Source organism: Erigeron canadensis, chromosome 3, assembly GCF_010389155.1.
Source record: "Erigeron canadensis isolate Cc75 chromosome 3, C_canadensis_v1, whole genome shotgun sequence".
In the NCBI taxonomy this organism is placed as follows: domain Eukaryota; kingdom Viridiplantae; phylum Streptophyta; class Magnoliopsida; order Asterales; family Asteraceae; genus Erigeron; species Erigeron canadensis.
The window spans coordinates 33084635-33110273 of record NC_057763.1 but is presented as its reverse complement, the minus strand read 5'-3'; the positions used below and the strand labels follow the sequence as shown (position 1 = coordinate 33110273).

General features: G+C 30.6%; 2 protein-coding genes and 1 non-coding gene across 3 annotated transcripts; 1 reads left to right on the top strand and 2 right to left on the bottom strand.

The window, feature by feature from the left end:
• Positions 1-707: 707 nt before the first annotated feature.
• On the bottom strand, positions 708-2725 carry LOC122594204 (protein CUP-SHAPED COTYLEDON 2). The gene is made up of 3 exons (XM_043766674.1): positions 2494-2725; positions 1889-2172; positions 708-1388 (listed from the first exon to the last, which is right to left on the bottom strand). Exons 1-3 carry the CDS (start codon positions 2705-2707, stop codon positions 816-818), a joined length of 1071 nt encoding a protein of 356 aa, XP_043622609.1. The 5' UTR covers positions 2708-2725; the 3' UTR covers positions 708-815.
• A 20095-nt stretch (positions 2726-22820) lies between these two features.
• On the top strand, positions 22821-25357 carry LOC122592843 (D-amino-acid transaminase, chloroplastic-like). Its single transcript, XM_043765161.1, has 5 exons — positions 22821-22996; positions 23313-23368; positions 23526-23701; positions 24393-25066; positions 25157-25357. The coding sequence occupies exons 1-5, from the start codon at positions 22981-22983 to the stop codon at positions 25252-25254; spliced, it is 1020 nt and encodes a 339-aa protein (XP_043621096.1). The 5' UTR covers positions 22821-22980; the 3' UTR covers positions 25255-25357.
• A 172-nt stretch (positions 25358-25529) lies between these two features.
• Positions 25530-25601, bottom strand: TRNAT-UGU. The gene has a single exon. It is a non-coding gene; the product is annotated as a tRNA-Thr (tRNA).
• Positions 25602-25639: the final 38 nt, after the last annotated feature.

Sequence of the window (25639 nt, the reverse complement as noted above, 5' to 3'; positions counted from 1 at the left end):
TTAAGCAAGCGTTGTTCCGGCACATCAAGTGTTTCCATGCAAACAATTTAAATTTTGTTGATCGATCGATCATTATGAGTTTCAAAATTGAATTAAGTTAAGATTAATATGTAAATGAGATGATAATCGATCGAGCTATATATATTGATCGATCATTTTATAGATATATGTTTGCCAAATTAATTACCAGTTGATCCTTAATCTTGAATACAAATGAATGTTGCATTGGACGTGTATTTATATATGATCCAAGCATTATTTTAATTAATGGTTTTGCGTTGGGAGATGCTTGTATTTGTGATTCATATATCACTCAATCATGAATCTTGAATGCAAGGTACCTTCAAATTAAAACCAAATAACAATTAAACAGCATATAACCAGCTCACAAACCACACTAATTGTAACGAATACGTACTATTAAGTTTATGGAAGCATACAAATATTGTAAATAATTACTCGATACATATGATCACTCTGAGTACAATAATGTTGCATAGAAGTAGAACACGTACATAACTTAAATTCCTACCAAAACTCCATATAATATATTATTATGGAGCAATTAAAACCTTAAAAACTAAACCAACGTACACAACAAACATATAACATAAAATTAACCTTCCTAGCTACCATACAATACTACGTACGTACGTACACTAGCTAGCTAGTTAATATTATTAGATATTTAATATTGTTTCCTAGCAACACATTAATTGATTGAATACCATATACCCATCATCATGAAACAACAAGTTCATCAACCATATATATAACACATTTAAAGCTAGCTAGCCACAGCCGCCAATTAACCATCAAAAGCTCCAGATACAATCCAATTCAGTGGGCCCTGGCTTATTTTCTGACTGTGGTGCCACCCAGTTCTCACCGGAAAAACACACATAGTTGTTGTTGTTGCTTGTTTCCCCGCCGCCATGTCCATGCATTGCCGGCGCCGTCATGGTGGTGTAGAAAAACGGCATTTGAAGATTCTCTTGTAGTGTTCTCAGACTAGGAAATGCTGAAGTCAACGGTTGCGGCGGTGGGAAGTCAAAGAGTGTGTGCGGGATGAAACTACTGTTGTTTGTTGTTGTTGTTGAGGATGTGGAGAAACAGGGCACGTGCTCTTTTGAGCCACCGGCGTTGCTGTCGTACGAAAAGGCTTCTTGGTCTCCGGCTCCGGCGGCGGTGTATGCTGACGTGGCGGAGGCGTAGAGTGACGAGTCGAGTAACGGTGGGAGGGAGCCTGAAACTGCTGATGAACAGCTGGCTTCTTTGTTGTGAGTCAAACCACCGGTCAACCACTTCTTTCCATTACCTCCGCCGTTGCCGTTGTCCACTGCTCCGGCACCACTTTTCTTGAAAACCCTAGAGATCACCCACTCATCCTATAAAAAAGTATCAAAAAGTTTGATTATTAATTTAGTGAATTTTATGAAAACTCATATTAAGTATAAATTATTGAAGTTACAAGTGTTTAACAAACTTTTGAACTCTATATCATCAGTTTGTACAGGCTACAAAGTTACAAAGAAAAACAGTGCTAATTAATATCCAAAGCAAATAGAACATTTACCGTTAAAAAAAAATATATATTCTTTTCATTAAATACAAACCTTTAACTAAATAAACTAACAAAAGCCAAAAACACACCATGCATATATTCACAAACACTAAAAGGCTACCGGTTATCCATGTTTTCTTTATATAATGTAACAGCCTAGTTAATCAGGTTTTATTTTTCTCATAAACAGTTTCAGTCATTACTTAAGTCAACCCAAGATATTTTATTACCTAATTAATATATGACACTTTTTATAAACTTGAAGGTGATTTTAAAATAAAGTTACAAACTAGTTATAATTTTATTTTTTTATTGGTTGTGTACCTTTGAGCTTTTCGAGAGAAAGTGATAAGCAAATTTGCCTTCAAGGCGATACTCATGCATAACCCAGTTGCTTTTTTCTCCTTTTGGTGCTCTCCCACGGTAAAACACTAGGGTTTTTTTCATCCCAACAAGTGCTGATGTTTTTGAGCTGTAGATCTCACGGTCTTTTCCTGTGGCTTTCCAATAACCGGCCTCCGTTGCCCGGTTTGTCCTCAGCCCGGTTGGATATTTCCGGTCCCGGAGACTGAAAAAGTACCACTCTTTTTCTCCCATCTTTGCCCTTTCTGTCACCAAACGACTTATAAAACATTAGTTTCATATTAACTTTTTTTAGTCACTTAAACTACTTAGGTATACGTTTAGTGACATTGTTAGACTATTAATTAGTTAATAATATAACTTATTTAATCTAACTTAATTAGTGATAGTTTACTAAAAAAAGGTTTATGTGATTTACCTTTTCTAGTCAATAAAATAATACGAGTAGTATGTACATGTTTTTGGTTTAGTGACGTAACTTCCCGGTCAATAATTGAAAAAAACATACAGTATTAAGAAACACCAAGATCAATAATACAAAAATATCAAAGGTCAAGAGTGCTTACGTGGCAGTTCCCAAGGTTCACATTTGTTGAGATCAACGTCGGCGAAGGCCCGGCCGGTGAAGTTACAGTCAAGAACTTTCCTTAAAAGGTAACAAGTGATAAGCTCTTCATCAGTTGGATGAAACCTAAAACCTGGTGGCAAACAAGCTTCATTGTTGTTGCTGTTGTTATGATAATGGTGATCAAAATATTGTTGGTTCAAAAAAAACTCCATACCCCCCAAAAGAAAGAGTGTGATATATACTCACTTTTTGTGTAAAATGATTTAGTGTATGTATATATAGGAGTTGAGGTCATGTGTTTGGGGGTGATGTTTATTGGGATTCGTGAAATCATGAAATTAATAAATAATATTTGTACTAGCTAGCTAGGAATTGTTAAGTGTATATATACTTTTATTTAAATTGGAATGTATAGAAATAAGTTATTTGAATTTTGTGAGGATGCATGTGGGTTTGGTTTCTGTAACACTGCCGTGGCTATTATCATATATATCCATATGGGTTTAATTAGAGCTAGAGAGTGAGTTTGTGTGTAAAGTGTGAAGAGGATGCGTGCGTGTGTGTGAAAAAGAAGGGTGCGTGCAGGGTATTCCTCTTGTCAGTAAAGATTAAAGAAAGGGATGGGAAGAAACAGTCGTATGTATGTAAATTTTAAGTTTTTTTTTGTTTTCGTAAATATATTTTCATTCATATATTATATAACGTACATTTGTTTTTAACTTATTTTAATGTACATATACTCTTATATATAGTTGATTAAAGTTACATTTAGGGATTAATAAATTAATAAAAGCTTGATTTAGTAGTTGTACGTTATACACCTGTAATAAAATCAGAATATCAGAAGAAAAATCAAAGTTGATGGGAAAGTGGGAGATTGGGTAGGGGCCTTTTTTTTAGTGTAAATTCTGAAATAGTTGGTAGAGTATTTACAGTCTAATTGCTATTTTTTTCTTTTTTTTTTTGTAATTTCATTTACTATAATATTCTCTCTATTTTTATTTTCGAAACTTAACTAGTAACATCGTAATTTAATTTTTTTACTTTTATTTTATCAATGTAGTTCATCATATACCTTGTAAGTGATGTGACCACTAAAAGACATTGTTTTCATGGAATAATGAGCTAAATACTACAGTATTAGTTAAAGAGTTTATTTCTTATCAATTGTTATCTTTTAGAGTCCATATAATACTAAGTAGAAATTTTATGAACCTTGCGTTGCGTGGTCTCAATTGTCTGGTTGAAATGGAAACTTTATTTTAATATATTTGCGGGCAAGACACGGAAAAGTAACTAGTAGTAGAAGCTAGAACGGGGTGTAATATGACAAAAACATCAATATATAATTCAAAATTCAATTATATGGGATGTAGCAAAATATATACAAATAGTGATACAACATGTGCCAAAAACATATGAAATGACTCAAAAAGAACAAAAAAGACTGAAAATCCAAAAAGTAATCCATTATCGGGCGTTACGTGGATGAATAGTAACTCGTCATGCTCTTTAATATATAGTATAATTAAAAAGAATTAAAAGTAACGCACCTGGACCGGATGTGAAAGTTAGTGCCATAGTGCCATACATGAAACTACAGTAGAATTAATTAACGAGGAGCGTAAGCCCACCAGGCTAAAAAAAGTCAAACCCCGACCAGGTAGTATTAGCGGCGACGTCGTCGCTATTACTGCGGGCCCACATGTCCTTAATGGTAAATCTGGCAGAGAAAATAGCGGGCCCCCTGTCAGTGTCAGAGTATTAACGGCGACGTTGCCGCAAATACCTTAGTCGGGTTGACTTTTGCCTGGTTGTGTTACCCTGTGCCTTAATTAAAGTTGACAACACAAATGCATCACATCAAATCTATATCGTTATATATGTTTGATGTGAAAAGCTGTTTAACTTAACGCAAAAGGTTTTACCGTTTATTAAATAAACATTAATATATGCGGATTATGATTCTCGTAAATTGTATAATTTGTTTGATTAAGTTGGTATATATTCTTAACCATTATTGAATTAAAACTAAGAGTTATGTTTTTCGATTTTAACTCCATAGTTGAGTTGTGACAAGTCGGTTGGGTGATTGGATCAAGTGGTTAAAAATCCTTGTCTATGAAAATAAAAGTCTGATCCTCATGTCCAGTAACACTAAATGTCTTTTTATACCATTTACTACAAATAGTATTGCATTTGTTCACACTTTTAATTAGTGTGAACAAATTAAAAAATTTGTCACGCTTTTATAAGTGTAAAAATATGGAAAACTAAAAGTGTATAGAAATTAATCCACATTTAAAATTGTGGTATTATAAAAGTTCACACTTTTTAGTGTGAACTTTCATATTTAATTTGTCACACCATATTTATCCACGCTAACTAAATATGTGGCGTGGACAAATGTGGTGTTATAAATTAAATTTGAAAGTTCACACTTAGAATATCACAATTTTAAGTGTTGATTAATTTCTACACACTTTTAGCTCTTCATATTTTTACACAAATAAAAGCGTGACAAATTTTTTAATTTGTTCACGCTAACTAAAAGTGTAGATAAATGAAATATTAACTAAAAGTGTGGATAAATGAAATATTATTTGTAGTGTATATTGATAAAGGAAGTAACTTCGAAGCAATCGCAAATGCGTTCGCTGGGACAATTTAGTTTTACACCCTTTCGATATTGGTCCAGGCTAAGGCAGTCTTTGTATCCATCTTTTTAGCTATTCTAATTGTATAGTTAGAACTTAGAAGTAGCCTTGTTCAACTTAGAAGTAGCCTTGTTCGGAATGAAACAATATTCAAACATCGATCATCTGCTTTTCAAAAAAACTATAAAATACCACTATCAGGACTGTAGTTCAGCAAACATGATCTTAATGAGTAAATATGAACTATGACAAGTCATTGACAAATGATTAAACTTGTGATGCTAATACTATAGGCCGTACGATGGGCATTTCATATGAAAAAAAATGATGAAGTCAATAACTAATCATCAACGCTTTCAAGACAATTTTTATTTACTCACTTTACAAAATGTGTTGGGACGTTCACACATACACTACTTACATTATGTTAATCTTGTTTAACTATATATTTATTTTTGTTATATACGTTAGGTGGCTTAAGGTAAATAGGATTAATTAGTTTAGCTAGACGGCATAGGTTAGTTTGTTTCATAGGTTTGCTTACCTCCTTTTAATTTCCCTTGGTCTATCCGGGCACTAGATTTATTTGTAGTTAATTAACTTTATATGCATGTAAGCATGGTTACTATGCTTAAACATTTTTAAAATGGTTAACGTTCAATACTATCGCTATTGTTTGTGTATAAGTTATGTAGTTCGCTTGTTTGCTACATTTCCCTACGCTTAATGTTATATGCTACTTTCAGACTACAGGTACGGTTACTAAACTTTCTTCATTTCCAGCTTTTCGTGGTCGGAGGTCCCTATTGGAAACAGTCTCTCTACCTTTGGGTAGAGGTAAGACTGTTTATAGCTCACCTCTCCCACACCCCGCTCAAGGATTAGGTACTGTTGTTGTTATTGTTTTGTTATATATGTTAAGATAATACATTATAAAAGAGAAAATTACCCTTAAAAATCTCAATTAAGGAATTTAAGGTGACATAACATGATTTGTTGAAAGTGATTAATGAGTGAGTGATGAGTGGAGGGACGTCATTACCCTAGCTAATTAAGCAAAACAATATACTTTTCCATAGCAACTCTACTTCAGGAGGGGATTCCCTCAAGTTGATCCTAACATGACTAGTCATGTTAGGATGATCCTGACCCTTGGATGGAAATCAAAGCCAAGACTCAATGATGATTTTTGAATATTGACCATTGATTTTTATTTAAAGGCTAAGATCTTCCCAACTTGACTCAAATTAGGCACTCAACTTGGAAGGAATTTTTACCCCTCCACTTCACCCCGAACATCCTTGTAATTAATAAACAATGCACTGTGCAATAAGACAAAGACTCTTTTTCTTACAATGAAGGTAATACATTTTGCATGTTACAATTGTATTTACATATTGTGAATATAAGTATAAATATAAAAAAGCTAATTATACAAAATAGAACTTTTAATAATTTGTTGGAATTTAGGGAAAGGATATTATTCCATAAAGGCTGATTCATATCTCTAGTGACAGAATCGTACAACATTTAATAATCCCGCGGATAGGGACGCGGTAAGGGTAAATCCGTCCATCCCTTTGCCTTTTCCTTTTTACTTCGAATTGTGTCTTGATATGGGCATATGGGCATATGGGTCTTGTAAACATATAGTTTTGTTAGTTGCATTATTAGTCATATTTTTTTTCATTTAGTCATATCTTGCATTCTTGCCTATGATTAGTCACATTTTAACCATGGTATCCAAACACAATCCATGGACTAATCAAATACATTTGGCCTTTTTATCATTTAATCAACAAAAATGTACTAATCATGTGACTTTATACTATATTTTACAAGTACCAAATGAGGTCATTTTATAGGGAGTAATTATCAGTACGTGATAATGATGGATCATCTCACGTCGAAATTAGTAACTAGCTTGAGCAGTTGAGCGCATGATGTTAAATCTTTGGTATATTATTATTTGTAAGATGGATTTAACATAATACATCCTAGAGTATGTGGTAGGATCTTTAGATGCCGAATATTAATTGTTGTATGCCACATCAAATGTTACTGTACATTTTATAAATATGATGTGTGTATGTGTGAACAAAATTAGATGAAAAATAAAATTTCGACACCGGCTCGACAAACCAATCATGAACACCCCTGTGCGAGGTAAACAAACCTGTGGAGGCGGTTAGGGGGAGAGGGGGGGACGGTGTATGCAGCAAAAAAATCTTAAAACACAAGACCATATCAAGACGCATCGGAAGTAGGCAAAAATCTTTAATACACTACAAATAATGTTATATTTGTTCATACTTTTAGCGAGTGTGAACAAAATAAAAATTTTCTCACGCTTTTATGTGTGTAAAAATATGTATAACTAAAAGTGTGTAAAAATTTATCCACACTAAAAAATGTGTAAAACTAAAAGTTCACACTTTTTAGGATGAACTTTTATAATTATTTTGTAACACCCAATTTATTCACACTCATTTTTTAGTTAGCGTGGAAAAAATAAGGTGTTACAATATAATTATAGAAGTTTACACTAGAAAGTGTGAACTTTTAGTGTGGATAAATTTCTACACATTTTTAGCTCTATATATTTTTACACACATAAAACAGTGACAAAATTTTTAACTTTTTCACACTTATTAAAAATGTAGATAAATACAACATTATTTGTAGTGATAAAATACTATATATTATAAGCATCTCAACGTTATCGCTACTTTACGGCGATACGAGGTCAATAAAAAAAATTGTGCTACAGGTTATATACGATGTTAGTTTAGCCACTGGTGTAATAGGGTAGAATATTGTAACTTTGGAAATATGGACGAGTATAACATAATATATATATAGGTTACCTTCACTGAAAATCACCGTGCATCATAAAAATCATCGTAAATCAATATATACTTGTGCTTTGTGCATCAATTTTTATCATATTTCAAGGGTCAAAATCTTATCTTATTTGGTTTATTTTAATACTTGTTTTAGAATAATCAACACACATATATATATATATATCACATGTTCATATGATTGTATAATTGCTTATAAATGTTAATATGACTATCTATATACATTTGATTACCATCAATCTCATAAAAACAATTATTTACAAAATACTTGCATACATATGATCGACTTGCATACATGTGCTCATAGCACTATCCATGCACTGTTGCACATGTGATCATAATATTTATTCTCCACATAATTGTATAATGGATAATAATCTATGTCTATACATAATTGTAAAATCCAAAATTACACCTAAATAAATGTAAGCCCCATATTTCTCTTCTCGATCAAAGACATCTTCGATATCAACAAGCACGTGGGATTGGGCATAAGTTCAAGGAAAGTATTCAAAGGTATAGTATTTGTCACTTGTAGGTGCTTATGGAAGGCGAGGATCGAAAAGAAATTTGAAGGCAAGACGACAAGGGTAGAGAGTATTGTCCAAAATATTATGACCACGAGCTACTCATGGTTCAAGAATAGGTCGAGTCAACGTTCTATTAGTTGGCAAGATTGGACTTCGTTTAATGTAAATTTGTAATTAGCCCGTGTATGTGATTTGCCACTCCGCATTTTTTGTGAGTTGACGGTAATTGAATAAAATTTACTTTTAAAAAAAAAACAAATTCAAAACAATAATAATAAAAAAAACAATCATCATGTAAATGATAATCAATTATTAGGCTTAATTAATTTATAAAGTTCCTAAAGGTTTCTGGTTTTTTAAGAGTTGCTAAAATAACTTTTCAATATATATCTATACTTCTATACTATTATATAAAGATTATACAACCCTTATTGAAAAGAAGAGTTGCGAAATGACAATTTTACTCTTAATAAATTAATTTACACCATGGGTCCTTTATTTTCTAAATATTTCTACCAGCACCTTTACATTTACATCAACCTGTACCATTCGACATTGTCACCATCACCAATAATCGCCACCATGACCACCCTTCGCCGACACCACCAACCGCCATCACGGCCACCACCGCTGCATTGCGCGGGTACCGTGCTAGTATATACTTATAAATATAAAGAAGACAAAAATACATTGATGCATTAGCAGTACTACTTAAGACATAGCTAGGCCAGGTATTTGAATTCCATGTACATATGACATTCACAGCCAGCCAGTTGATATGTCATTTCATATATCTCATTCATCTTACATATCGATTTTATCGAGATTTCGTAACTAACAGAAGTGTTAGTTACACTTAATTGGTATTGGTAAATGAGTCGCTTCATATTATGTATTTTAAACAAGCTAATAAGGCAAAACCAAATTAGCTAACTAAACAGCAGGCAGTTAAAAGTTAATGTCCGATCAAAGAAAAGTCGTTAAGTCAATACATTGATAAAATGTTTATTTGAAATTCAACGGAAATTTAAGGCCCATTTGGTTATATAAAATGTTTTTTAGTTTTTCATTTTTAATTTTCTAAAAAATGAAAGGAGTTTTTTATTTTCTAAAAAAGAAATAAAAATTCTAAAAACAGGTTTTAATTATAAAACTAGAAAACATGTTACAGATATAAGAGGAATGGAGAAATAAAATGGAAAATTGAAAACAAGAAAAAAATGTTTTCAAGTTTTATATGAAAAAATAAAAAACATTATTTTTTGTTTTCTTGAGAAACATTTTTAAAAAACTATGATTATAACGCATTTTATTGTTTTTCTTGTTTTCTTAGCTTGGAAAACAAAAATAGAAAACAAAAGGGTGTTTTCCATAATAAAACGCTTTTAGAATTTTGAGAAGCAAAGACGAGTTGAAAAAAAAGGAGGGTGGGTTGTGAAAATATCTCAAGAATTGGATCTACAATCGGATAAATAAGAACGTCTTTACATCTTTGACATACCATCTCAAAAAGACAACAAGACAAACAAACAATGTCTAAAATTCACATCAAGGTAGCCTGTTTGATTAGCAAAGAACTAATTTAATTAAGGCTCAATCGCCAAAAGTGGTATTCTAATACTACTATGTTAATCAGGAAAAAGGTGTATAGATAGATTACTATATATCTTACCACAGTAATTAATTTATCCATTTCTAGAGATCGAGGAAGAAAATATATGTCGAAATAAAAACAGAGGATTGATATCGATCAAAAGCATGCATGTATCTAGTCATGCATCACATCTATCCATCATGAAATTTGCATGTACACCAGGCTTTACATCATATCACATTATACAATCTAAAAAATCTAATCGATTACTAATATTTTCAACCTATAGCACCAATCACTATTTACCACACAGTTGCACAAGCGTCTATTTGTTTGTTTCTTTGTTTTTCTAACTCGGGACAGAAAGCATTTAATAGCAACCACTTTCTAGTTTCTACACATATCTATAGTATGTTTGGTTTTTTTCCCCCTTTCTAATTATATAATTTCATAACATTTTGTGACAAGTTGGCTTAAATTTGTCTTGCCATATATTTTCTGTAGATAAACTTAGTTGTAATTTACCGAGTATACATTTTGCAACAATATATAACGCTAGTCAATTATTTAATCATAGAGACCGGTTTTTGATGCAAATTGTTTTTTATGTGATTTTTTTTTTTTTAATAATAAAAGAGACTCTTTTAGGAACCCATTTGTACCTTTTTCCGGCAATCCACCCTTCTCATGTTACTCCATTGGTTTCCGTCTACTTCCAATCTTATATTTTCTCTATATAAATTAAGGGAGTGATATAGTATCTTTCAACTTTAAAGCCACCATTAATATTGTAAATTAAGTCTTGGTGAAAGTTCTTGTGAATAGATAAGAACATCTTCATATTTTATAATACTTTTCAAATCTGGTTCTCTCTATATAACAGGTTTAATTATATGTGATAACTTTACTTTCATCAACAAATATTTAGAAATATCTGTATTGGATATGTAAGCGATAATTTGAGTTTACTATATAACCATATTTCATCTGTGTAAAATTTTATACGGAGTATATAACATATATAATACACATATACATGTAACTTAGGGGTTTTTAAATTTTTGGGCTTAAATTAAGTTACTACTTTACTTGCCTTAATATCTTATGGTTAAGATGATTTTTGAGTTCAGCCTCCATGGATCAAGTATTGCTAACTTTATTATGGGCCCAAGAGATTGACCCCTACCCTTTAAAAGGTTTAACCGTTCAACGAATTCTAGAGTAATTATACCATTTTAAAGGGAAAACATGATATACACCCTCCTTAAACATCAAAATATCATATTTATCCGGCTTAAGTTCACAATATCATATTTACCCACATTGAACTGAAAATCTCATATATATCCGAATAATAAATTTTCAACAATTAATAATATATTATAAGTCATAATAATAATGAACTAATCTACTTTTGCCAGTTATATATCCTTGTTATCAGTTGTATTATTTGCTTATAAATCATTCTCAAATTATAATACGTAATTTTATAAACAAAGTGGTACTTACAGTTCGTGAATTGAATGAATTGTATATAATTCCTTTTTTTAATACTTTTTTAAATAGCTGTGATCCATGTCATTCTATTTCAATCCATTGTTCGTTAGTCTTATGTTGAGACAATCGCTCAATAATTCTTTTCCAATACAATGTTTATGTTTTCTAATAGGTTTGAAACGTTGGACAATGAAGAAATGTAAGCACATAAATTAAGGATTTTTAATGTAGGAAAAGAAGATATAATAGTCAATAACTAATTAAATGATTATTATTATGATTTCTAGAATATTAATTAGAGTTAATATTACTATTTGGATATATATGACATAATTTTAGGTTTAAGGTGGATATATTTTATACCGTCAATGTACGTACTCTTACAAGTTATCTAATTGTTTTTTTTTTGTTTTTTTTTTTTTAAGGTGTGGATCATTTGCTCGCAATAGGGTATCTAGCTTACATTGTCTTAATCGGGTCCGCGCTGGAAAGACCCCTCACCCTCAATACCTAGTAGGAGGAGAAACCCCAAACTAAACCGCCCGAATGCACGACATTTAATTGGGGTAAAACCCTGCCCCTTTGCAGGCTTCAAATCTGCTTCACTGGATGACTTAATTTGTTAAAATCCGTGGAATGTTTTTCTCATTTCTCGAACTCGAGACCTCCAATATATAAAGTTGGTGCTCAATTTATGATGCCTTCAAATTTATAGATAATGTTTATATATATGTATTATCTAGCTAAGTAATCAAATAGTTAGTTAACGGAACCGTTTAAAAAATTGACCAACTTTGTACAATTAAAATAGGATCATATTTGTAAGGATTTGGAAGGAGAGATTTTTAATAATGTTCCTAGTAATAAAAAAAATACACATATATATATATATATAGAATTGAAAATAAAAGTAAATTGAAGGAAACCTTTGATCCCAAAGTTCCAATTAAATACCTTCATCAAATAATACCTCAAATTTTAGCAAATAACAAAATATTTGACAATTATACTGAAAGAGAGATAAAACATGCGCCACTTAAAAAACATCACATTATAGGGACTAGATTTTGTAGGTGATGGCTGGTCACTTGACCTAATTTAAGTAGTTTACATAATTAAGACATACGTGACTGTGATTTCTGATCCATATTGTGTATCATCATATTAATCGAGCAAAGTCCTGATGCTTGCTCTGAAGCTTGCAAGCAGAAATATCACCAATTCATCCAAATATCTCTTCACTGACCAATTTTATGATCAAGAGTTCCATAATAGTAAGCATAACCCATTGATTAACTAAGAATTTAGCTATGTGTTATGGCTTGCTTTGGTTTTGGAAGGAACAAAAGAAATGAATGAATTTGATATTGACCTTATGTTAAAGTATTAGCAAATTATCTCTTATGTTATGATTATTAAAGTATTGTTAGTAATAGAAACTTGAAATTATAATAAAATGGTTGGAAATAAGAAATGAGTTTGTTTAATTATGATTATGGGTTGGGTTGATTTGTAAAAAATCACAAGTTGTGATATTTTATCATTTTGATATGATGAAAAGTTATAATTTGAATGGCAAGGTCAAATTGAGATTATGAACTTGGAGTTGAGTAAATTATGAGAAAAAAAATCAATGATGAAATTGTTGTAATGTTGGCATGTGGCTAGTGAAAATGATGATAGATGGCAAATAATTAGGGCGTGTTTGGTTTACATAATGTTTTTGGATGGAATGGAATCTTTTGAAGAAATTGGAATGTGAAGGAATGAAATTTGATGGAATGTTTTTGATTTTTTGAAGCTTTAAATGAGGGACGGAATGAAATTCCTTCCCCTATCCCCAAATAATGGAGATTCCATCAAATAAGGGAATGTTAACATTCTAACGGAATGTGATTCCTCCATCTTTAGCCAACCAAACACGCTAAAGAATGAAATTCAATTCCAATTCCATCAAATTTCATCAAATTCTATGAACCAAACGCAACCTTAGAGTAACAATTTCATGGTTATAAATTTAAGCATCTAATTTTATTTATTATATATATGAGTATATATACTAAAAATAGTAAATTGTTTTGTGTGGCGTTACATTTACTTCTTTTTCTCCTTCCACTACTTATGAACACGACAAAAACCCTTATAGACTAACATTCTTACAATAATGGTCCTCATTAACTAATGACTCTTAAATTCGGGTCGGGTGTTTAACGAGAGTTACGAAAACTGTTGCAAATTAGGTCATTTTCTTTAACAGGGAGTTGCATCATTTTCCGTAACATATCTTAACGATCATTAAATGTCATTCCAGTTTATAAATTGACAGATTGATTTATGTTACACTTTTTTAATTAATATCAAACATTACTTATAATTTAACAAAGAAATATGTCCAACCCTTGGAAACCTTTTTTTATTATCTTTTTTTTTTGCATTATTTTTCTTTTTTTTTTTTTGGTTAGCTTTCAATCTTTTTTTTTGATTATTCCTTTTTTAACACGGGAATATGACATGATTCTTTTGTTTCATTTCCTTTTGATTTCGCTTACAACCATTTGAGAGATTATATAGTTTGGACAAATTTTGTTTTTAAGTGTAATGATTGTTTTTTTTTGTTTCGCTTTTCCATTTCGTTTCATTTCACCTAGGTGTTAAAACTTTTTGACAGATTATTATTTTGGACAATTTTTTGTCTCTAAATTTGATATACTTTATTTAATTATTCACATTAATTTAATACATACTTAGCATTTTAGTTTACATATTATACCTTTTTACATAATTATTTGTAAAGTTTTAAATACACCGTTATATATAAAGCGACAACTTATATCTAAATTGAGCACTTTTAACAATTTTGTCCTTTTTCGATTTCAATTTCACCGTCGCCTTTCGTATCACTTCTAATACTATTCCATTTCGCGACATAAATATGTGATTAATTTTGTCATATTTTGATAAATTTGTTTAATGACACACAAGTTTATACTTTGTCAAATGACCGTTTGTTGTTTTATGTCCTAAAAGTTTATACTTTGCGATCAACTATTTTTTTTTTGGTTTTGAAAAAATTACAAATAATTTTAAACTAGATTAAACTCGTACGTTGTATGGTTAAAAAACTATATTATTATGAAGATTAGTCAAAAATAAAATTTAATTATTCTAAATATATCTTCATATAAAACTTGTGTACAAAAGTCACATAATTTAAGAGAACATTTAGGCTATTAATTTAAAAGGATTTATCATTTCCTTAAAACTTATACCCATTAATTATTTTAACTTTCATAAGTTTGTTTTTAAAATAGCACTTAAACAAAAATAAATAGTTTAATAAAATCATTAAAATAATCATAAAAATTACAAAATGTAATAATACTTCTTAGAAAATTACAATAGTTGTAAATGATTTATCGATAGTCAAATATTATGTGTGTCCAATATAAAAAAAATATCAAAGTTTTCTTATTCTTAGCTCTTTAAAAATAAAATAAAAACGATTGGCAAAGAAAACTTATCCCGTTTTTGAAAGAGAAAAAAAGAAAAGAAATTCAAACGCATTAATTTGAGAGATTTTATATAATACAAACAATTTATTTAGAATAAAATGATATTTATAATAACACTCTTAAAGATTGTTAAAGATTTTTTATAATACTTAAATTTTAAAAGGATTTATTTTATTTATAAAATATATTCGATATGATATAATCTTTAAAAATATTTACGTATTTGAATGATAAGATAGATGTTATCTCAATAAAGATTAAATATGATATTAATAAAAAAAACCACTATCTCTAAATCTACCAATATATATATAACAAGGTGCTAAATTCATTTATAAACAAACATGAACCCTTGGATGGATTCCATCTTTGATTTAGAACCATTAGATCAAATTTAATTATTTCATCTTTATTAAATGACAATATTAATACTTATACTTTTTATAACTATACAAAAAAATCCCTCTTTATATTTAATTTACACTTTTGATTTTCCATCACAAATTTATATTTTTTACCCAATAATTTTAAAATAAAATATTCAATAGATAATAGCTAATATATATCCTAATAATAGAACAATACTATCTATCTTATATCTTATCCAATAGAATAATAGTTAATATCATATGAAAAAAAATAAAACATATTTTAATTTGAAATATTTAATATATGTTTCATATAAAATATATAGATCAAATCTTTATTAATAAAAATAATAAGCTATATTTTAAACAATAATAAAATAAAACTGAATACTAATAATGTCGTAACAATCTATATCTACAATATATATATATATATAATGTCGGGTTTAAAAATTATCAACGACAGTGTTGAGAAGGCCGAGTTTAGCTTAGGTGAGTGACAACTTTGGGAACGTCAACCTTTAACATTGATCTGCAATTTTTGGAGCATGTGGTAACGGAAAAGTTGCGCTATATTAAACAACATAAAATAAATTATCAAAATTAATGATATATAATTTAACTTCTAAATATGCATGACTATTGTGATTACTATTATAAAGGAATTTGAAAAAAATATAACGTTTTTACATACAATTATATTATCAATGTAGTGTATATTTACCCAAACAAAAAAAAAAAACCCTTTTTCCAACCCTTTTTTTTCTATTCTATTAAAAATAAAAACAACTTAAAATTTTTACTCTATCAATAGAGGGGTTTATCTCAAAAATAATGTTTCCAACCAAGTGATGTACTTTTAAATAAGAGGCCTATGACAACAAAGTCAATGATTGTATGTATTCTTTATTTATTAATACTTTGTAGAAACAAATTACAAAAATACCCATAAAAAAGTTTACATTGTACCAAAATTGGAGTGGGGACTCCATCCATGGTTATACTTCATAAATTTTGCAAAGTTATTATAGAATAAAATCTAAACTCAATACTAATGCGTTGTTTATGATGAATTCTAACTCGACAATTCAAAGTATTTAGGATATATTATTTCTCTCTATTTCGATTGATAAAGATCACAACTTCATTTTTTTTTGTAGAAGGGGTAAGGGAGGAGGGGGGTCGAACTCGGAAAATGAAATGTAATAAATCTATTGGAAGGCGATTGTCAAGTAAAAAAGTGGGTGGTTTAGGTTTTGGTGGTTTAGATACTCTTAATTTAGCATTAATATGTACAAATGGATATGACATGTGGTTCAAAATCTGAATTACGTTAAGTTTAAAATCATCAATGTGATTCATGGTTCTGAGTTTGCGTTCTCGTGTAAAACAAATAGTAATAATATGTTGGCAGATATATGTTCCTCATTCTCGGAGGCACATTCGATTGCTAGCCTCCTTAAGATGTTATTAAAGAACAGTTGGGAGTGAAAATAAGACAATATTCACCAAATTGGAGTGGGGGACTCCATCCATGGTTATATTTCATAAATTTTGCAAAGTTATTACAGAATAAAATCTAAACTCAATACTAATGCGTTGTCTATGATAGATTCTAACTTGGTAATTCAAAGTATTTAGGATATATTATTTTTCCTCTATTTCGAATGATAAAGATCACAACTTCATTTTTTTGGGTGGAAGGGGTAAGGGAGGAGGAGGGGGGGTCGAACTCGGAAAATGAAATTAATGGATCTACTAGAAGGCAATTGTCAAGTAAAAAAGTGGGTGATTTAGGTTTTTGTGGTCTGGATACTCTTAATTTAGCATTGATATTGTACAAAGGATATGACATGTGGTTCAAAATCTGAATTATGTTAGGTTTAAAATCATCGATGTGATTCATGGTTCTGAGTCTGTGTTCCTATGTAAACAAATGTTAATAATATATGGAACCTCATTCTCTGAGACACACTCGATTGCTAGCCCCCTTAAGATGTAATTAAAGAACAGTTGGGAGTGAAAATAAGACAAGATTCACCAAATTGGAGTGGGAACTCCATCCATGGTTATATTTCATAAATTTTGTAAAGTTATTGTAGAATAAAATCTAATCTCAATACTAATGCGTTGTTTATGATGGATTCTAACTCGACAATTCAAAGTATTTAGAATATATTATTTTTCTCTATTTCGATTGATAAAGATCACAACTTCATTTTTTTTTTGTAGAAGGGGTAAGGGAGGAGGGGGGTCGAACTCGGAAAATGAAATGTAATAGATCTATTGGAAGGCGATTGTCAAGTAAAAAAGTGGGTGATTTAGGTTTTGGTGGTTTAGATACTCTTAATTTAGCATTAATATGTACAAATGGATATGACATGTGGTTCAAAATCTGAATTACGTTAAGTTTAAAATCATCAATGTGATTCATGGTTCTGAGTTTGCGTTCTCGTGTAAAACAAATAGTAATAATATGTTGGCAGATATATGTTCCTCGTTCTCGGAGGCACATTCGATTGCTAGCCTCTTTAAGATGTTATTAAAGAACAGTTGGGAGTGGAAATAAGACAAGATTTTGGAATAATCATTGGCTTGATGGTGGCAAGCTCGCAACTCGGTTTAGAAGGTTGTATGCCTGGGCACCATGTAAAGAATGTGTCATGATTGATTTTTTTTATGATATGACATGAAAATCTGAATGACATCGAGATATTTGTGATGACATGGATAAACAATAACTTTTAGCATTGAAAAATTTATTTAATCAGTAAGACTTAATGAGCAACACAACAAGTGTTGTGAAATTATCAAGGTTAAAAAAAATGTTAATAAAGTGAAATTGAATATTTTAATTTATTAATTATTAATTAAGAAAATAGTATTTTAGATATATATAAGTATAAAAATATATTTACCCGCGTATTACGCAGGACAATAATCTAGTATATATATAAAAGATAAACCTTAAATCATAATTAGAGAAGTATGGACCCTTAGATGAAGTTCAATTTTTAATTATAGTTATTAGATCAAATGATGATATCATATACCTTATTTAACCTTTTTAGATTTAATTTTATTTTAATAAATTTAAATTATTATTTCCTTATTTAAGTTTGTAGACATTAATAACTAATGTTTTTAGTGATATAATTATGAAAACTGATATTTTTATATTTTACATCATTTTTATCTTTAAAATTAATTTTTAATGATTTTTTACAATAAATTTTCTTTTTTAATGTAATACGTTTTTATTAAATCATATTTTTGTATAGAATTTTTATCATATAACGAATAAAATTTGGTTATATGGATTTTTTTATAGGACTTTTTATCATAACACGTTTTTATTAAATCAATGTTTTGAAAACTGGACCGGATGTCAAACCGACCTTCTTAATAAATTAGTGAAAAACAAATATGGAGTTTATAGTAAGTTATTACAATTCTATATCAGAAAATAATTGTATAATAATTGCAATGATATTATGCATAATTTTAAGTTAGATTAACACAACATGCGATATATAGATTGATAATTAAATTGCTTAGTAATTTTAGCATATAACTAAATTATCCAAGCAAAACGTTAAAGCACAAGTACAATGACAATGCAGACATATTCGGATGAATGAAAGACATCCAAATAAACGAAAACCTTACTTAGTGAGACATCTAATAGATGATGTAGCCATTTTTCAACTCTCTCTGTTAACCGGAATCTAAACGACCACTAATATAACTTCATGTTTTTTAGTGGTTTAATTTTTATTTGGTTAAATGTTTGTGGAAATTATGATATTATAAAAATTTAACATGTCATTAATTATATATGGTTCTCGCGTATTACGCGGGTAATAATCTAGTAAGATTTGATATGTGAAACGATTTTTTAGTTTATTAATTTATTTAGTATAGATAGATTAGAAATCATATAATAGATTTATTTTTTAACTTTGCCAACTAAACATGCCATGTAAGATTAAATGAGATGAGTGTATATACTTAAATAAAGAGTTTAATCTAATAATTGACAAGTAAGCAAAAATCTTACTTGTAAGTTAAATAAAAATGACACATATGCAAACATCTATCATCTCTTAGTTATATAGAGAGATATTGTCATATACAATAAACGTTACGTCTTCGTCCAGGTGATGTACCTAGTGTTGTTTAAGAAGTGAGATTATTAAAAATTGAGCTTAAAACTGAAATGCCGAAATTAAGTAAAAAATATTTCAAACATTAGAAAATGGACTTGTCGGATAAGTTTGGGTTAGACATGAAATAAGACAAAGTGAAATAACTAATTAATACGGAGTAGTATTAACTTTTGTTCAATTTCAAAAAAAAGTTCGAAAAGATACATATGATCAAAAAGGCACAAGCCCCTAGAGATCACAGTACATTATTAATCTACAATACAACACAATATTTGTATATAAATGTTTTGTAAATGTGTGATGACGACAACCTGAAGTCATGTCGTCCGCCGCCCTCACCATACGGCGCATTACTGTGTTTGTTATGACTAGTTACTGGTTATTTTACCCCACCGACTTCCTGAACCTGGCCTGGTCCGGTTAAAATAATTTTATTTACCAACACACACGTCCTAACGTGAACCATTGGTTAAACTCCTGAGCCATATATAGCTGGGCTTGCTGGTCCTGGCCCTGGCCCTGGCCCTAGCTATAGCTAACTTTCTCATCTTCTTCCCTTTCCTATTTGTCTTCTTCTTATTTATTACTCCACAAACTATTTATTGTTTCAGGGCTTTTTGTATATAACGCAATCTAATATAGATCATGTAACACGCATTATCATTCTTTTGAGTGACTGTATAATTTTAGTGACAATAATCTATGGGGGGTAATGCGGAGTTTTTTTCAAATCTTTGATTCGAATCTCTTAGTAAATTTAAGGGTATCCTTTGGATCTGGTAACGAGTATACCGTGAGAGCGTAAATTGGAGATTGCATAGTGTATACTTGAATTTTACGTCATCTAACAACTAACTCACCGTTAAAAAAAATACTGTAATTGTTTTCGTATGTCCAATGACTTATCATTGTTTTTTTCCCCCAAACGACTCATGGATTTATCACTTTATTCTTTAATGCAATGTAATTTGTCGATAGATAACTACATTGCTTCTTTTAGAATTTAATGACTAACTTGATGGTTATATGGATTTGAACTTTGGTCACAAACTTACTCCAAGGACAATTTGAGTAAAAGTGTCAAGTCAAGTGATTTTAGAATGAATTTTTTTTGGCCCAACTATGGTGTCCTCCTTTTGAGTGGATTCATGATGATCGATCCCTGGAGTCGAAACTAGATGATATTGAAGTGTATGTCGGATGTCTTAATAATATCGAGGTGCGTACCCCTGGTAATGGTACGTGGTATCATCATCTCATCTAACGGTGCTACACGATGACCCGGATTCAATGGTCATTGTTGAAGGGGGTTAAAACTTTCCAAAATATATCGAAGTGTTTATTACTACCATTTCTTTGTAAATCTTACATTTTTACTCCATTATTAATAGAGTAATTTACTATATGTATAAACTAACAAAAGAAATGTTGGCAGCTCATGCACTCATAATCCCCATCTACCAAAGGAAAATAAATCATTGCAACATATATAGGTGTTAATTCGAAAAATTTAATGTCATGTTTTTTTAGAGAAATAATAACAAAGCTATAAGGCCAACCATAATGGCCTGTCCAATATGTGCAACAGGCCCAGTTGAAAGTTCAATACCAAGTATTTTCCTTATTGGACCATATAATAGAACAGGACTAGTTTAATACGTACAATGAATGTTATGTACGTTTAGTTTGATCTCAAATATGTGATTTCGTGAGTTGGAAAGAATCTTCCATCATCATTTATAACGTTATTTTTCTTCAGACTATCAAAATTGGCATAAAGAGACTTGATGTCGTGAGACTTTATGACGCATCAACTCGGTTCGTTAGTTAGTAGTGATCGTCAATCCAACAAATTTGTGGCTCAATCTTGAATGGTCCCAAAATCAATCGGTTGTCAATTATTTGAGACTTTGAGTGCATCTCCCAGACTCCCACGGTACAATTTGGCGTTTTAAAACATCAATTAATTATTAGTGCTCTTGTTTGGTCAAAATCAAATGTGGTTATGCTAACCTTAGCTTTTATATCAAATTTCTTTTCATTTTCAGTTCATTTTTCAATTATTGGCACCAAAATAATTTTTACGGATGTAAGTTTTAGTTTATATTATTTGGAAGGGAAATGACTCCATTTGACTCCTATAAAACTTTGTGAGAATATTGAATAATTAGGTGACATGTCACATGTATGAGATTCAAGTCCATGTAAAGTCGAGGAAAAAGCCAGTTTGTGCACTTGCATAAAATTTGGGAATAGAGCAAATATTTACAAATGTCTTTTGAACATCAATATAATGATTTTTAATGATTTTAATAAAGGTTATTAAAGTAGGCTTATTATACAAATGATCTAGACGGCCACTTTGTCCTTTTAGTGGACATATAAAGGCTGAGGAGCTCAAGCTTTCAAACACTACTCATGAGGCTATTAAATTGTTTATGACCAAAGTTTTGTTGGTATCATAGTCACTCTTGTGACTTTGTAAGTTGTTACTTTTTCTCTTTTTGTTGGTAGAGATTAGAGTTGGAATTTTGAAACCTCTTTAGATAAGTGGTTAACTAAAGTATATGTCTAGAAAATAACTGTACGAATACTGGTTAGGTGACATATACCAGAATTAAAAGCTCGATAAAGTATTAGAATGGAAAAAATCACTGGTTATCGATGAAATAATATCAAAAAATTCACAAAGATATACCAACGACTACAACATCATGTGAGCAACTAACTTGTATATCTTATTATCACTTTAGTCACAACTATAAGAAATACAGAATGCATATCATTTCCATATACTTGTTACTTGTGTATTTTAAAAGAGAAATGATATTGATACCATTCTTTTTATCTATTTACCATTAAGTATAATATATGTAGCAGACTATAGAAGTCAGTAATGCACGGGTAAGAAAAGATTATCACTTCCAATTCTAAAAACTTGCAATGTCATATCAATATATGGTAACATGTTAGAATATGATACTTATATTTGCCAAAAAAAAAAAAGAAGAAAAAATAAACTCCTTTTGAAACCAAAGAAGTTGATAGGATACAAACACTATCAAAACAAACAATCAAACAAATGTTCAGCCACCTGCCTTTGTCTTTACACTTAACAATTCTTCACTATATCCACAAACCACCATTTTCATGTAACAACAAATATTGATTCCCTAAGTTTTAAATGTTTTTTTTACTATATCATCAATCATGGTGAACAACACACTTTCATCTTTATAAATACTCACAATTTCCCTCTCATTCACTCACTACCTTTTACTCAGTTTTCAATCAATGGCTGCAAATTCAGGTATATATCTTCCGTTTTTGTATAGTTATTTTTTACAAAAATTATAAAACGACATAGGAGCTCTAACCCGGTGATCCTTTGGACCCAAGTTACACTTTTCTAAGGACCACCTAGTTAATTTTTAACTCTCTTTTGGTATCATTTTATGTGGAGTGACAATATCTGAACCCGTGACCTTTTTCTGTTAAATCCCATAAAGCATTTATGCCGGGAGAATGATACCACTAAGGGCGAACCATATAGTCTTTTGTATAGGTTTTTTCTATTTCTTAATTATATGATCATGTGTTTGATACAATTGGTGATTTGATCATAGATGAGATCAAGAATGTTGAAGAATCAAAAGTTCATGTATTCTCATCATCATCAGAGGTATAATTTTTAAACGATCATATAAAAGCTGATATAATTTAAGATATCATTATGTAACATATGTTTTATTTATGCCATTTATGAAGCTTGAAGCTGACAATTATTGTGTTAGTCATATACTTATATTATCAAAATGATTATTGTAATTTATGGTTAGCTGCTTGAGAAGTTGCATAAGCAGTGGAGTTCAGTTGAGAAGGTACCATATCCAGCAATGTATTCTAGTGTTTATGGTGGGATCATTCTTGATCCGGCAATGATGGTCATTCCTATAGACGATCATATGGTGCATCGAGGACATGGTGTGTTTGATACTGCCATCATTCTTGATGGGTGAGTCTTTGGTTTCGTTCATAATGTGATCAAACCTTCAACAACCCCTTTAAAAGAACTTGCATTTGACTTCTAAGATTAGACCCTTGACTTTATAAAATCCGTTTGGAAGTGATTATTTGATTAGTGTGCTTTTGAGTTGCACACAATCAGTTTTTATTATTAGTTGGCTATATTGGAAGTTTGGAACTAATTCTGACTATGTGATTATCTAGTGCCTTAGAGGTCAAATTATTAATTTGTGTATTTGGAATTGCGTTTGTAAAACTGATTTTGTGCTTAAACTGCGTTTTAAAGATGTACGTCTCAACATACTTATATCCAACCCAAAAATGCAATCCCAAATAAAGCTGCAGTAAAACTGATTCTAATTTTTTACAGTAACATTTTACATGTAAATCATTATAAAACCAGAGTTTTCTAAACACAGACGACATTATATCAAAACTTCAAACAAAACATCTGAATATTATCTTCTAAAAGCCCATCATCTTATTCGGAATATCATTATAGATTCATAATTAGTTTCAAAAAGCAATGCCAGACACAATTTACCACCAGTTTAATACCTATGTATGTTATATCTGTATCGCATTTCATAGGAAAATTCATGTTGTTATCAAGGTTCTCCAAAACTTATAAATTTTTCTATCATTCTGTGAAAAAAATAAATAACAGTTGTCTTTCACAGCTACATATATGAATTGGATGGTCATCTTGATCGGTTCCTTCTATCAGCAGGAAGAGCAAAGATCTCATCTCCATTTCCAAAATCAACTCTTCGCACCATCATCATCCAACTGACAGCAGCATCAAACTGCAAGAAAGGAACTTTAAGATACTGGTTAAGTGCTGGGCCAGGCGATTTCTTACTATCTAATTCAGGGTGCCCAACGTCTGCATTCTATGCAGTTGTTATAGATGAAGAGTTTGCACAACATAGAGAAGGCGTGAAAGTGATAACTTCCACAATCCCTATGAAAGTACCTCTATTTGCTACAAGCAAAAACGTGAATTACCTCCCGAATGTTCTCTCAAAGTTAGAAGCTGAAGAGAAAGGCGCATTTGCATCCATTTGGGTCGATGATGAAGGGTTTGTAGCCGAGGGTCCAAATGTGAATGTGGGTTTTGTGACCCATGATAAAGAGCTTATTTTACCTTATTTTGAAAAGATTTTAAGTGGCTGCACTGCAAAACGACTTCTTGAGTTAGCTCCAAAGTTAGTTGAAAACGGGCGTTTGAAAAGTGTGAAAGTTGGGAATATAACTGTTGAGGAAGCGAAACAAGCAGCTGAAATGATGTATATTGGAAGCACGCTTCCTGTACTACCAATTATCGAGTGGGATGAAAAGCCTATTGGCGATGGTAAGTAACCCTTAATAACTAATGTATTGATTTTCTGTCATAAAACGCACCGTTTTTGTTGTCTAACGATGATGGGTTATTTCTGTTCAGGTAAAGTCGGGGAGTTGACAATGGCATTATCAGACCTTGTTTGGGACGATATGGTGGCAGGGCCCGAGACTCATAGGTTAAAAGTTCCTTATGCTTAAAAGAACACTGAAATTTATGAATGTAACTGGTGTTGTATCATTTGTTTGTGATGTATGAAATTGAAATTAAAATCTGAATAAAAGTTCGGCTCTGTTTTTTCCAGTGTTCATGTGTCATATTGCAGATCTTGTTGGATTTAGTACTAATTTTACATCTGCATTATACATTATTATATAAAATGTATTCAAGTTTTAGCTACAAGAACTATAAAAACAGGAATATACTGTTTTTGCTAGAATTGTAAAGAAATTACAAAAGAAGAATATAAATGAAATGCCCACATGCAGGATCGAACTACAGACCTCCAGTTTACAAGACTGGCGCTCTACCACTGAGCTATACGGGCTTTTGTGTATATTTTGTAATGGAGTTTTAATAAAGTAA